Source organism: Nerophis lumbriciformis, linkage group LG23 (assembly GCF_033978685.3).
Source record: "Nerophis lumbriciformis linkage group LG23, RoL_Nlum_v2.1, whole genome shotgun sequence".
Classification (NCBI taxonomy): Eukaryota; Metazoa; Chordata; class Actinopteri; order Syngnathiformes; family Syngnathidae; genus Nerophis; species Nerophis lumbriciformis.
This window is the reverse complement of record NC_084570.2, coordinates 39,501,661-39,511,660: the sequence shown is the minus strand read 5'-3', so window position 1 is coordinate 39,511,660 and position 10,000 is coordinate 39,501,661. Positions and strand designations below refer to the sequence as shown.

The window sequence follows — 10,000 nt, the reverse complement described above, 5'->3', positions numbered from 1 at the left end:
TCCCGAGGCGTTCCCAGGCCAGTCGGGAGACATAGTCTTCCCAACGTGTCCTGGGTCTTCCCCGTGGCCTCCTACCGGTTGGACGTGCCCTAAACACCTCCCTAGGAAGGCGTTCGGGTGGCATCCTGACCAGATGCCCGAACCACCTCATCTGGCTCCTCTCCATGTGGAGGAGCAGCGGCTTTACTTTGAGCTCCCCCGGATGACAGAGACGCTCACCCTATTTCTAAGGGAGAGCCCCGCCACCTGGCGAAGGAAACTCATTTCGGCCGCTTGTACCCGTGATCTTGTCCTTTTGGTCATAACCCAAAGCTCATGACCATAGGTGAGGATGGGAACGTAGATCGACCGGTAAATTGAGAGCTTTGCCTTCCGGCTCAGCTCCTTCTTCACCACAACGGATCGATACAGCGTCCGCATTACTGAAGACGCCGCACCGATCCGCCTGTCCATCTCACGATCCACTCTTCTCTCACTCGTGAACAAGACTCCTAGGTACTTGAACTCCTCCACTTGGGGCAGGGTCTCCTCCCCAACCCGAAGATGGCATTCCACGCTTTTCCGGGCGAGAACCATGGACTCGTTATGAACAGAATCGGTGACAAAGGGCAGCCTTGGCGGAGTCCAACCCTCACTGGAAACGTGTCCGACTTACTGCCGGCAATGCGGACCAAGCTCTGACACTGATCGTACAGGGAGCGGACCGCCACAATCAGACAGTCTGATACCCCATACTCTCTGAGCACTCTCCACAGGACTTCCCGAGGGACACGGTCGAATGCACAAAAATAAAATAAGTCATATTTTTGGTTAATTTAATAGTTAAAACAAATTTACATTATTGCAATCAGTTGATACAACATTGTTCTTTAAAATTATAAAAGCTTTTTACAAAAATCTACTACTCTGCTTGCATATCAGCAGACTGGGGTAGATCCTGCTGAAATCCTATGTATTGAATGAATAGAGAATCGTTTTTAATCGGTAAAATATCGTTTTTGAATCGAGAATCACGTTGAATCGAAAAAAATAAATTTATAATCGAATCGTGACCCCAAGAATCGATATTGAATCGAATCGTGGGACACCCAAAGATTCACAGCCCTAATTATATATAAATATATATATATATATATATATATATATATATATATATATATATATATATATATATATATGTATATATTTTTTTTTTTGTATATATATATTTTTTTTTTTTTTTTTTACTTGGAATTTGGATTAATCACGATTAATCACAATTTGGAATTTGGATTAATCACAATTTGGAATTTGGGTTGATCACGATTAATTACAATTTGGAATGTGTATTAATCACAATTTGAAACTTGGATTAATCATGATTAATCACAATTTGGAATTTGGATTAATCACGATTAATCACAATTTGGAATTTGGATTGTTCACGATATGGAATTTGGATGAATCACTCGCTTGCGTAATTAAAATTTGCTTAAAAAAACATTTGTACACAAACACAATTATATTGTCAGAATGTCATCCAGGGAGGTTTTTAAACGTTTTACTTGAAAGTATGACATTAATTTGCACAATACTTGTTGACAGTTTGAGCTAAATTCCTTTCAGGATGTGTGTTGGAGTGAAAGTTGCCAGCGAGACCACCAGCAGATATGGCATCTATTAGATTGTTGTATGTGATATATGACATCTATTACATTGTTGTATGTGATATATGACATCCATTACATTATTGTATGTGATATATGACATCTATTACATTGTTGTATGTGATATATGACATCTATTACATTGTTGAATGTTATATATGACATCTATTACATTGTTGTATGTGATATATGACATCTATTACATTGTTGTATGTTATATATAAATAAATTATAAATGGGTTGTATAGCGCTTTTCTACCTTCAAGGTACTCAAAGCGCTTTGACACTACTTCCACATTTACACATTCACACACACATTCACACACTGATGGCGGGAGCTGCCATGCAAGGCGCTAACCAGCAGCCATCAGGAGCAAGGGTGAAGTGTCTTGCTCAGGACACAACGGACATGACGAGGTTGGTACTAGGTGGGGATTGAACCAGGGACCCTCGGGTTGCGCACGGCCACTCTTCCACTGCGCCACGCCGTCCCTCATATAAATGATAAATAATAAATGGGTTGTACTTGTATAGCGCTTTTCTACCTTCAAGGTACTCAAAGCGCTTTGACACTACTTCCACATTTACCCATTCACACACACATTCACACACTGATGGAGGGAGCTGCCATGCAAGGCGCTAACCAGCACCCATCAGGAGCAAGGGTGAAGTGTCTTGCTCAGGACACAACGGACATGACGAGGTTGGTACTAGGTGGGGATTGAACCAGGGACCCTCGGGTCGCGCACGGCCACTCTTCCACTGCGCCACGCCGTCTATTATCTATTACATTGTCGTATGTTATATATGACATCTATTACATTGTTGTATGTGATATATGACATCTATTACATTGTTGTATGTGATATATGACATCTATTACATTATTGTATGTGATATATGACATCTATTACATTGCTGTATGTGATATATGACATCTATTACATTGTTGTATGTGATATATGACATCTATTACATTGTTGTATGTGATATATGACATCTATTACATTGTTGTATGTGATATAAGACATCCATTACATTGTTGTATGTCATATATGACATCTATTACATTGTTGTATGTGATATAAGACATCCATTACATTGTTGTATGTGATATATAACATTTTTTACGCTGTTGTATGTGATATATGACATCTATTACATTGCTGTATGTAATATATGACATCTATTACATTGTTGTATGTGATATATGACATCTATTACATTATTGTATGTGATATATGACATCTATTACATTGCTGTATGTAATATATGACATCTATTACATTGTTGTATGTGATATATGACATCTATTACATTATTGTATGTGATATATGACATCTATTACATTGTTGTATGTGATATATGACATCTATTACATTGTTGTATGTGATATATGACATGCAGGGTTCAGAGTTACAAAAAGGAGAAATAAGAGAATAAATGAAAGAATAAGTTGGAGAAAAAGTGTGTCAAATGGAGTTAGATAGCTTAAAAGCTCCATAAAAGAGTTAGTTCCCGGTTGAAGCGACTAGAAGACTACTAGTTCCCGGTAGAAGTGACTAGAAGACTACTAATTCCCGGAAGAAGTGACTAGAAGACTACTAATTCCCAGTAGAAGTGACTAGAAAACTACTAGTTCCTAGTAGAAGTGACTAGAAAACTACTAGTTCCCGGTAGAAATTACTAGAAGACTAATAGTTCCGGGTAAAAGTGACCAGAAGACTACTAGTTCCCATTAGCAGTGACAAGAAGACTACTAGTTCCCGTTAGAAGTGACAAGAAGATTACTAGTTCCCGTTAGAAGTGACGAGAAGACTACTAGTTCCCGGTAGAAGTGAGTAGAAGACTACTAGTTCCCAGTAAAAGTGACTAGAAGACTACTAGTTCCCGGTAGGAGTAGAAGACTACTAGTTCCCAGTAGAAGTGACTTGAAGACTACTAGTTCCCAGTAGAAGTGACCTAAAGTCTACTAGTTCCCGGTAGAAGTGACTAGAAGTCTACTAGTTCCCGGTAGAAGTGACCAGAAGACTACTAGTTCCCGCTAGAAGTGACCAGAAGACTACTAGTTCCCAGTGGAGGTGACTAGAAGGCAACTAGTTCTGGGTAGAAGTTACTAGAAGACTACTAGTTCCCGGTGGAAGTGACTAGAAGACTACTAGTTCCCGGTGGAAGTGACTAGAAGACTAATAGTTCCAGTTGAAGTGATTAGAAGACTACTAATTCCCAGTAGAAGTGACTAGACGACTACTAGTTCCCGGTAGAAGTGACTAGAAGACAACTAGAAGTTCCTAGAAGCCTACTAGTTCTCGGTAGAAGTGAGTAGAAGACTACTAGTTCCCGGTAGAAGTGAATAGAAGACTACTAGAAGTGACAAGAAGACTATTAGTTCCCGGTAGAAGTGAGTAGAAGACTACTAGTTCCCAGTAAAAGTGACTAGAAGACTACTAGTTCCCAATAGAAGTGACTAGAAGACTACTAGTTCCCGGTAGGAGTAGAAGACTACTAGTTCCCAGTAGAAGTGACTTGAAGACTACTAGTTCCCAGTAGAAGTGACCTAAAGTCTACTAGTTCCCGGTAGAAGTGACTAGAAGTCTACTAGTTCCCGGTAGAAGTGACCAGAAGACTACTGGTTCCCAGTGGAAGTGGCCAGAAGACTACTAGTTCCCGCTAGAAGTGACCAGAAGACTACTAGTTCCCAGTGGAGGTGACTAGAAGGCAACTAGTTCTGGGTAGAAGTTACTAGAAGACTACTAGTTCCCGGTGGAAGTGACTAGAAGACTACTAGTTCCAGTTGAAGTGATTAGAAGACTACTAATTCCCAGTAGAAGTGACTAGACGACTACTAATTCCCGGTAGAAGTGACTAGAAGACAACTAGAAGTTCCTAGAAGCCTACTAGTTCTCGGTAGAAGTGAGTAGAAGACTACTAGTTCCCGGTAGAAGTGAATAGAAGACTACTAGAAGTGACAAGAAGACTACTAGTTCTCTGTAGAAGTGATTAGAAGACTACTAGTTCCCAGTAGAAGTGACTAGAAGACTACTAGAAGTGACTAGAAGCCTACTAGTTCCCAGTGGTAGAAGATGACTAGTTCCCGGTAGAAGTGACAAGAAGACTACTAGTTCCCGTTAGAAGTGACGGGAAGATTACTAGTTCCCGTTAGAAGTGACGAGAAGACTACTAGTTCCCGGTAGAAGTGAGTAGAAGACTACTAGTTCCCAGTAAAAGTGACTAGAAGACTACTAGTTCCCAATAGAAGTGACCAGAAGACTACTAGTTCCCGGTAGGAGTAGAAGACTACTAGTTCCCAGTAGAAGTGACTAGAAGACTACTAGTTCCCAGTAGAAGTGACCTAAAGTCTACTAGTTCCCGGTAGAAGTGACTAGAAGTCTACTAGTTCCCGGTAGAAGTGATCAGAAGACTACTGGTTCCCAGTGGAAGTGACCAGAAGACTACTAGTTCCCGCTAGAAGTGACCAGAAGACTACTAGTTCCCAGTGGAGGTGACTGTAAGACGACTAGTTCTGGGTAGAAGTGACTAGAAGACTACTAGTTCCCGGTAAAAGTGACTAGAAGACTACTAGTTCCAGTTGGAGTGATTAGAAGACTACTAATTCCCAGTAGAAGTGACTAGAAGACTACTAGTTTCCGGTAGAAGTGACAAGAAGACAACTAGAAGTTCCTAGAAACCTACTAGTTCTCGGTAGAAGTGAGTAGAAGACTACTAGTTCCCGGTAGAAGTGACTAGAAGACTACTAGAAGTGACAAGAAGACTACTAGTTCTCGGTAGAAGTGATTAGAAGACTACTAGTTCCCGGTAGAAGTGACTAGAAGACTACTAGAAGTGACTAGAAGCCTACTAGTTCCCAGTGGTAGAAGACGACTAGTTCCCGGTAGAAGTGACTAGAAGACTACTAGTCCACGGTAGAAGTGACTAAAAGACTACTAGTTCCCGGTAGAAGTGACTAGAAGACTACTAATTCCCGGTAGAAGTGACTGGGAGACTACTAGTTCCCGGTAGAAGTGACTAGAAGACTACTAGAAGTTGTAAGAAGACTACTAGTTCTCGGTAGAAGTGAGTACAAGACGACTAGTTCCCGGTAGAAGTGGCTGGAAGACTACTAGTTCCCAGTGGAAGTGACTAGAAGATGACTAGTTCTGGGTAGAAGTGACTAGAAGACTACTAGTTCCCAGTGGAAGTGACTAGAAAACTACTAGTTCTTGGTAGAAGTGACTAGAAGACTACTAGTTCCCGGTAGAAGTGAGTAGAAGACTACTTCACCTCCGAGGTGACGTTGAGGCGGCTGAAGACGTGGTCGAACATCAGCTCCTGGACCTCCAAGTTGACCACCACATTGCGGTCGAACTGGCTCTTCAGTAGCCAGCGCAGAGGCTCCATGTTGGGGATGTCGTTGCCGATCTGCGTGTCGCTGCGGGCGGCCCCTCTGCTGCGCGCCGCCACCGACCTGAAGAGCAGCCGTGGAGCTTCGGCGTCCCGCGTCGCCCAGTCGGCCCTCGTCTGGAAGGAGCCATTGTCGATGACGATGGGGGACGACGGTCCACAGGAGGCCGGGACGTGGAAGGTCGGATCCGGGGAAGCTTTACAGTCTCGGAAGGAGAAAATCTGGCACAGCGGTGGCTGCTGGACGGCCATCTTGGATTGGTGTCGCAACAAAATAGACCCGAGTCGAAACTTGCTTCAAGGCACACTTTCCTTCCGGAAGAACCAAATATTTTTTATAAAGAACAACTAAATATCATTTAAACAGCATTGACACTATCTACAAAAGTTCAACAAATAACAATTTGTTGAGCTTGTTTGGAAATACATCACATCAATTTGACAGCGATTTAGTTTATTATTTTTAGTTTATTATTGTTTATTCGGTCAGTGGTGAACAAAATAAACAAACAGTTTTACATAAACAAACAGTTGTACATTCATAAATTGAAAATGTTGCAGACCGAAAGGGTTTAGGCTGAAGTTGAACACTTATTGCGCCTAACCCTATAAACAATGTCAAATACAAGATTTCCTTTGCAAAACATATTATAAATACACATTGTACACAACATAAACACTGTTCAATTATATACACAGTAAAGACATGTGAAATATCAATCAATCAATCAATCAATCTTTATTTATATAGCCCTAAATCACAAGTGTCTCAAAGGGCTGCACAAGCCACAACGACATCCTCGGTACAAAGCCCACATACGGGCACGGAAAAACTCACCCCAGTGGGACGTCGATGTGAATGACTATGAGAAACCTTGGAGAGGACCGCATATGTGGGTAACCCCCCCCCCCCCCCCCCCCCCCTCTAGGGGAGACCGAAAGCAATGGATGTCGAGTGGGTCTGACATAATATTGTGAGAGTCCAGTCCATAGTGGATCCAACATAATAGTAAGAGTCCAGTCCATAGTGGGGCCAGCAGGACACCATCCCGAGCGGAGACGGGTCAGCAGCGTAGAGATGTTCCCAGCCGATGCACAGGCGAGCGGTCCACCCCGGGTCCCGACTCTGGACAGCCAGCACTTCATCCATGGCCACCGGACCTGTGCCCCCCCCCTCAAGGAAAAGGGGAGCAGAGGAGAAAAGAAAAGAAACGGCAGATCAACTGGTCTAACAGGGGGGCTATTTAAAGGCTAGAGTATACAAATGAGTTTTAAGATGGGACTTAAATGCTTCTACTGAGGTAGCATCTCTAATTGTTACCGGGAGGGCATTCCATAGTACTGGAGCCCGAATAGAAAACGCTCTATAGCCCGCAGACTTTTTTTGGGCTCTGGGAATCACTAATAAGCCGGAGTTCTTTGAACGCAGATTTCTTGCCGGGACATATGGTACAATGCAATCGACAAGATAGGACGGAGCTAGACCGTGTAGTATTTTATACGTAAGTAGTAAAACCTTAAAGTCACTTCTTAAGTGCACAGGAAGCCAGTGCAGGTGAGCCAGTATAGGCGTAATATGATCAAACTTTCTTGTTCTTGTCAAAAGTCTAGCAGCCGCATTTTGTACCAACTGTAATTTTTTAATGCTAGACATAGGGAGACCCGAAAATAATACGTTACAGTAGTCGAGACGAGACGTAACGAACGCATGAATAATGATCTCAGCGTCGCTAGTGGATAAAATAGAACGAATTTTAGCGATATTACGGAGATGAAAGAAGGCCGTTTTAGTAACACTCTTAATGTGTGACTCAAACGAGAGAGTTGGGTCGAAGATAATACCCAGATTCTTTACTGATTCGCCTTGTGTAATTGTTTGGTTGTCAAATGTTAAGGTGGTATTATTAAATAAATGTCGGTGTTTAGCAGGACCGATAATCAGCATTTCCGTTTTCTTGGCGTTGAGTTGCAAGAAGTTAGCGGACATCCATTGTTTAATTTCATTAAGACACGCCTCCAGCTGACTACAATCCGGCGTGTTGGTCAGCTTTAGGGGCATGTAGAGTTGGGTGTCATCAGCATAGCAATGAAAGCTAACACCGTATTTGCGTATGATGTCGCCTAGCGGCAGCATGTAAATACTAAAGAGTGCAGGGCCAAGAACCGAACCCTGAGGAACTCCGCACGTTACCTTAACATAGTCCGAGGTCACATTATTATGGGAGACGCATTGCATCCTGTCAGTAAGATAAGAGTTAAACCACGACAAAGCTAAGTCTGACATACCAATACGTGTTTTGATACGCTCTAATAAAATATTATGATCGACGGTATCGAAAGCAGCGCTAAGATCAAGAAGCAGCAACATAGATGACGCATCAGAATCCATCGTTAGCAGTAGATCATTAGTCATTTTTGCGAGGGCTGTCTCCGTAGAGTGATTTGCCCTGAAACCGGATTGAAAAGGTTCACAGAGATTGTTAGACACTAAGTGTTCATTTAGCTGCTGTGCGACAATTTTTTCGAGGATTTTCGAAATAAAGGGAAGGTGGGACACCGGTCGGTAGTTTACCATGAGGTCAGGATCAAGGTTAGGTCTTTTGAGCAGAGGGTGAATAACCGCTTTCTTGAATGCTAGGGGAACAGTGCCAGAGGAAAGTGATAAGTTTATAATATTTAGCACTGATGCACCTAATAATACAAAAAGCTCCTTGATAAGTTTCCCAGGAAGTGGGTCAAGTAAACATGTTGTTTGTTTTGTCCCACTTACACGCTGTAATAGTTCCTCTAATGTTATTTCATCAAAAAGAGAGAGACTATTTTGTATTGCAGTATCCGTCGTAGATACAGTTGTATCTGTGTTCATAGAACCCAGTTGTAGCTGGGATGCGTTGTCTTTAATCTCCTTTCTAATGAGTTCAATTTTCTTATTAAAGAAATTCATAAAGTCATCTGCCGAGTGGGTGGAGCTATTGGGAGGAGTCCCTTGTTGGGTTAGCGATGCTACTGTACTAAACAAAAATTTAGGGTCGTTTTTGTTGAGGCGGATGAGATTTGAGTAATATTTAGCTTTAGCTAAGGTAAGCATGCGTTTATACGATATTAAACTATCACTCCATGCTTGATGGAAAACCTCAAGCTTGGTCGCGCGCCATTTGCGTTCCAACTTTCTACATGATAATTTATGAGCTCTGGTTTCCTCTGTAAACCATGGGGTGCGCCTTTTAGGGGCCCTTTTTTGTTTTAGCGGTGCTATACTATCAATGGTTTTGCGCAGGGCATTGTCAAAGTTGTTAGTGAGGTTATCAATAGAGCCGACATAATTTGGGAATGGTGCCATTACCGAAGGCAGTAGGTCAGCAAGAGTCATCGTTGTGGCGGCATTAATGTTGCGGCTGCTATAGCAGTTATTATTATTATTAGTTTGTTGACAATGAGTCAGAACTTCGAATTTTATAAGGTAATGATCGGACATTACTTTAGTATACGGGAGTACCATAACTTTGGAGGTGGTGACACCCCTGACCAGCACTAGATCTATCGTATTGCCGTTGCGATGCGTAGGTTCATTTATTATTTGTGTAAGACCACAGCTATCAATTATAGTCTGGAGCGCCACGCACTGAGGGTCCGATGGGGTATTCATATGGATATTAAAGTCCCCCATTATGATTATATTGTCTGCGTGCGTCACTAGATCAGCAACGAACTCTGAGAATTCATTAATAAAGTCCGAGTAGGGTCCTGGGGGGCGGTAGATAACAGCCATATCGAGAGGCAGCGGTGCGACAGACCTCATAGTAAGCACCTCAAACGATTTGTATTTATTATTTAGGTTAGGGGTAAGGTTAAAGTTTTCATTGTATATTAGTGCGACCCCCCCACCCCTTTTAAGGGGACGGGCAATATGCGCATTCGTATAGTTAGGAGGAGATGCCTCATTTAGCGCAAAA

The 10,000-nt window shown here is 42.3% G+C and overlaps 1 protein-coding gene across 1 annotated transcript in view; it reads right to left on the bottom strand.

The window, feature by feature from the left end:
* Nucleotides 1-6,326, bottom strand: part of actr5 (actin related protein 5) — a 42,368-nt gene extending 36,042 nt beyond the window's left edge. The window contains exon 1 of the mRNA XM_061985559.2: nucleotides 5,928-6,326. Within this exon, the coding sequence (XP_061841543.1) occupies nucleotides 5,928-6,299 (372 nt within the window). The 5' untranslated portion in view covers nucleotides 6,300-6,326. The remainder of the gene's footprint in view (nucleotides 1-5,927) is intronic.
* Between the last annotated feature and the right edge of the window lie 3,674 nt (nucleotides 6,327-10,000).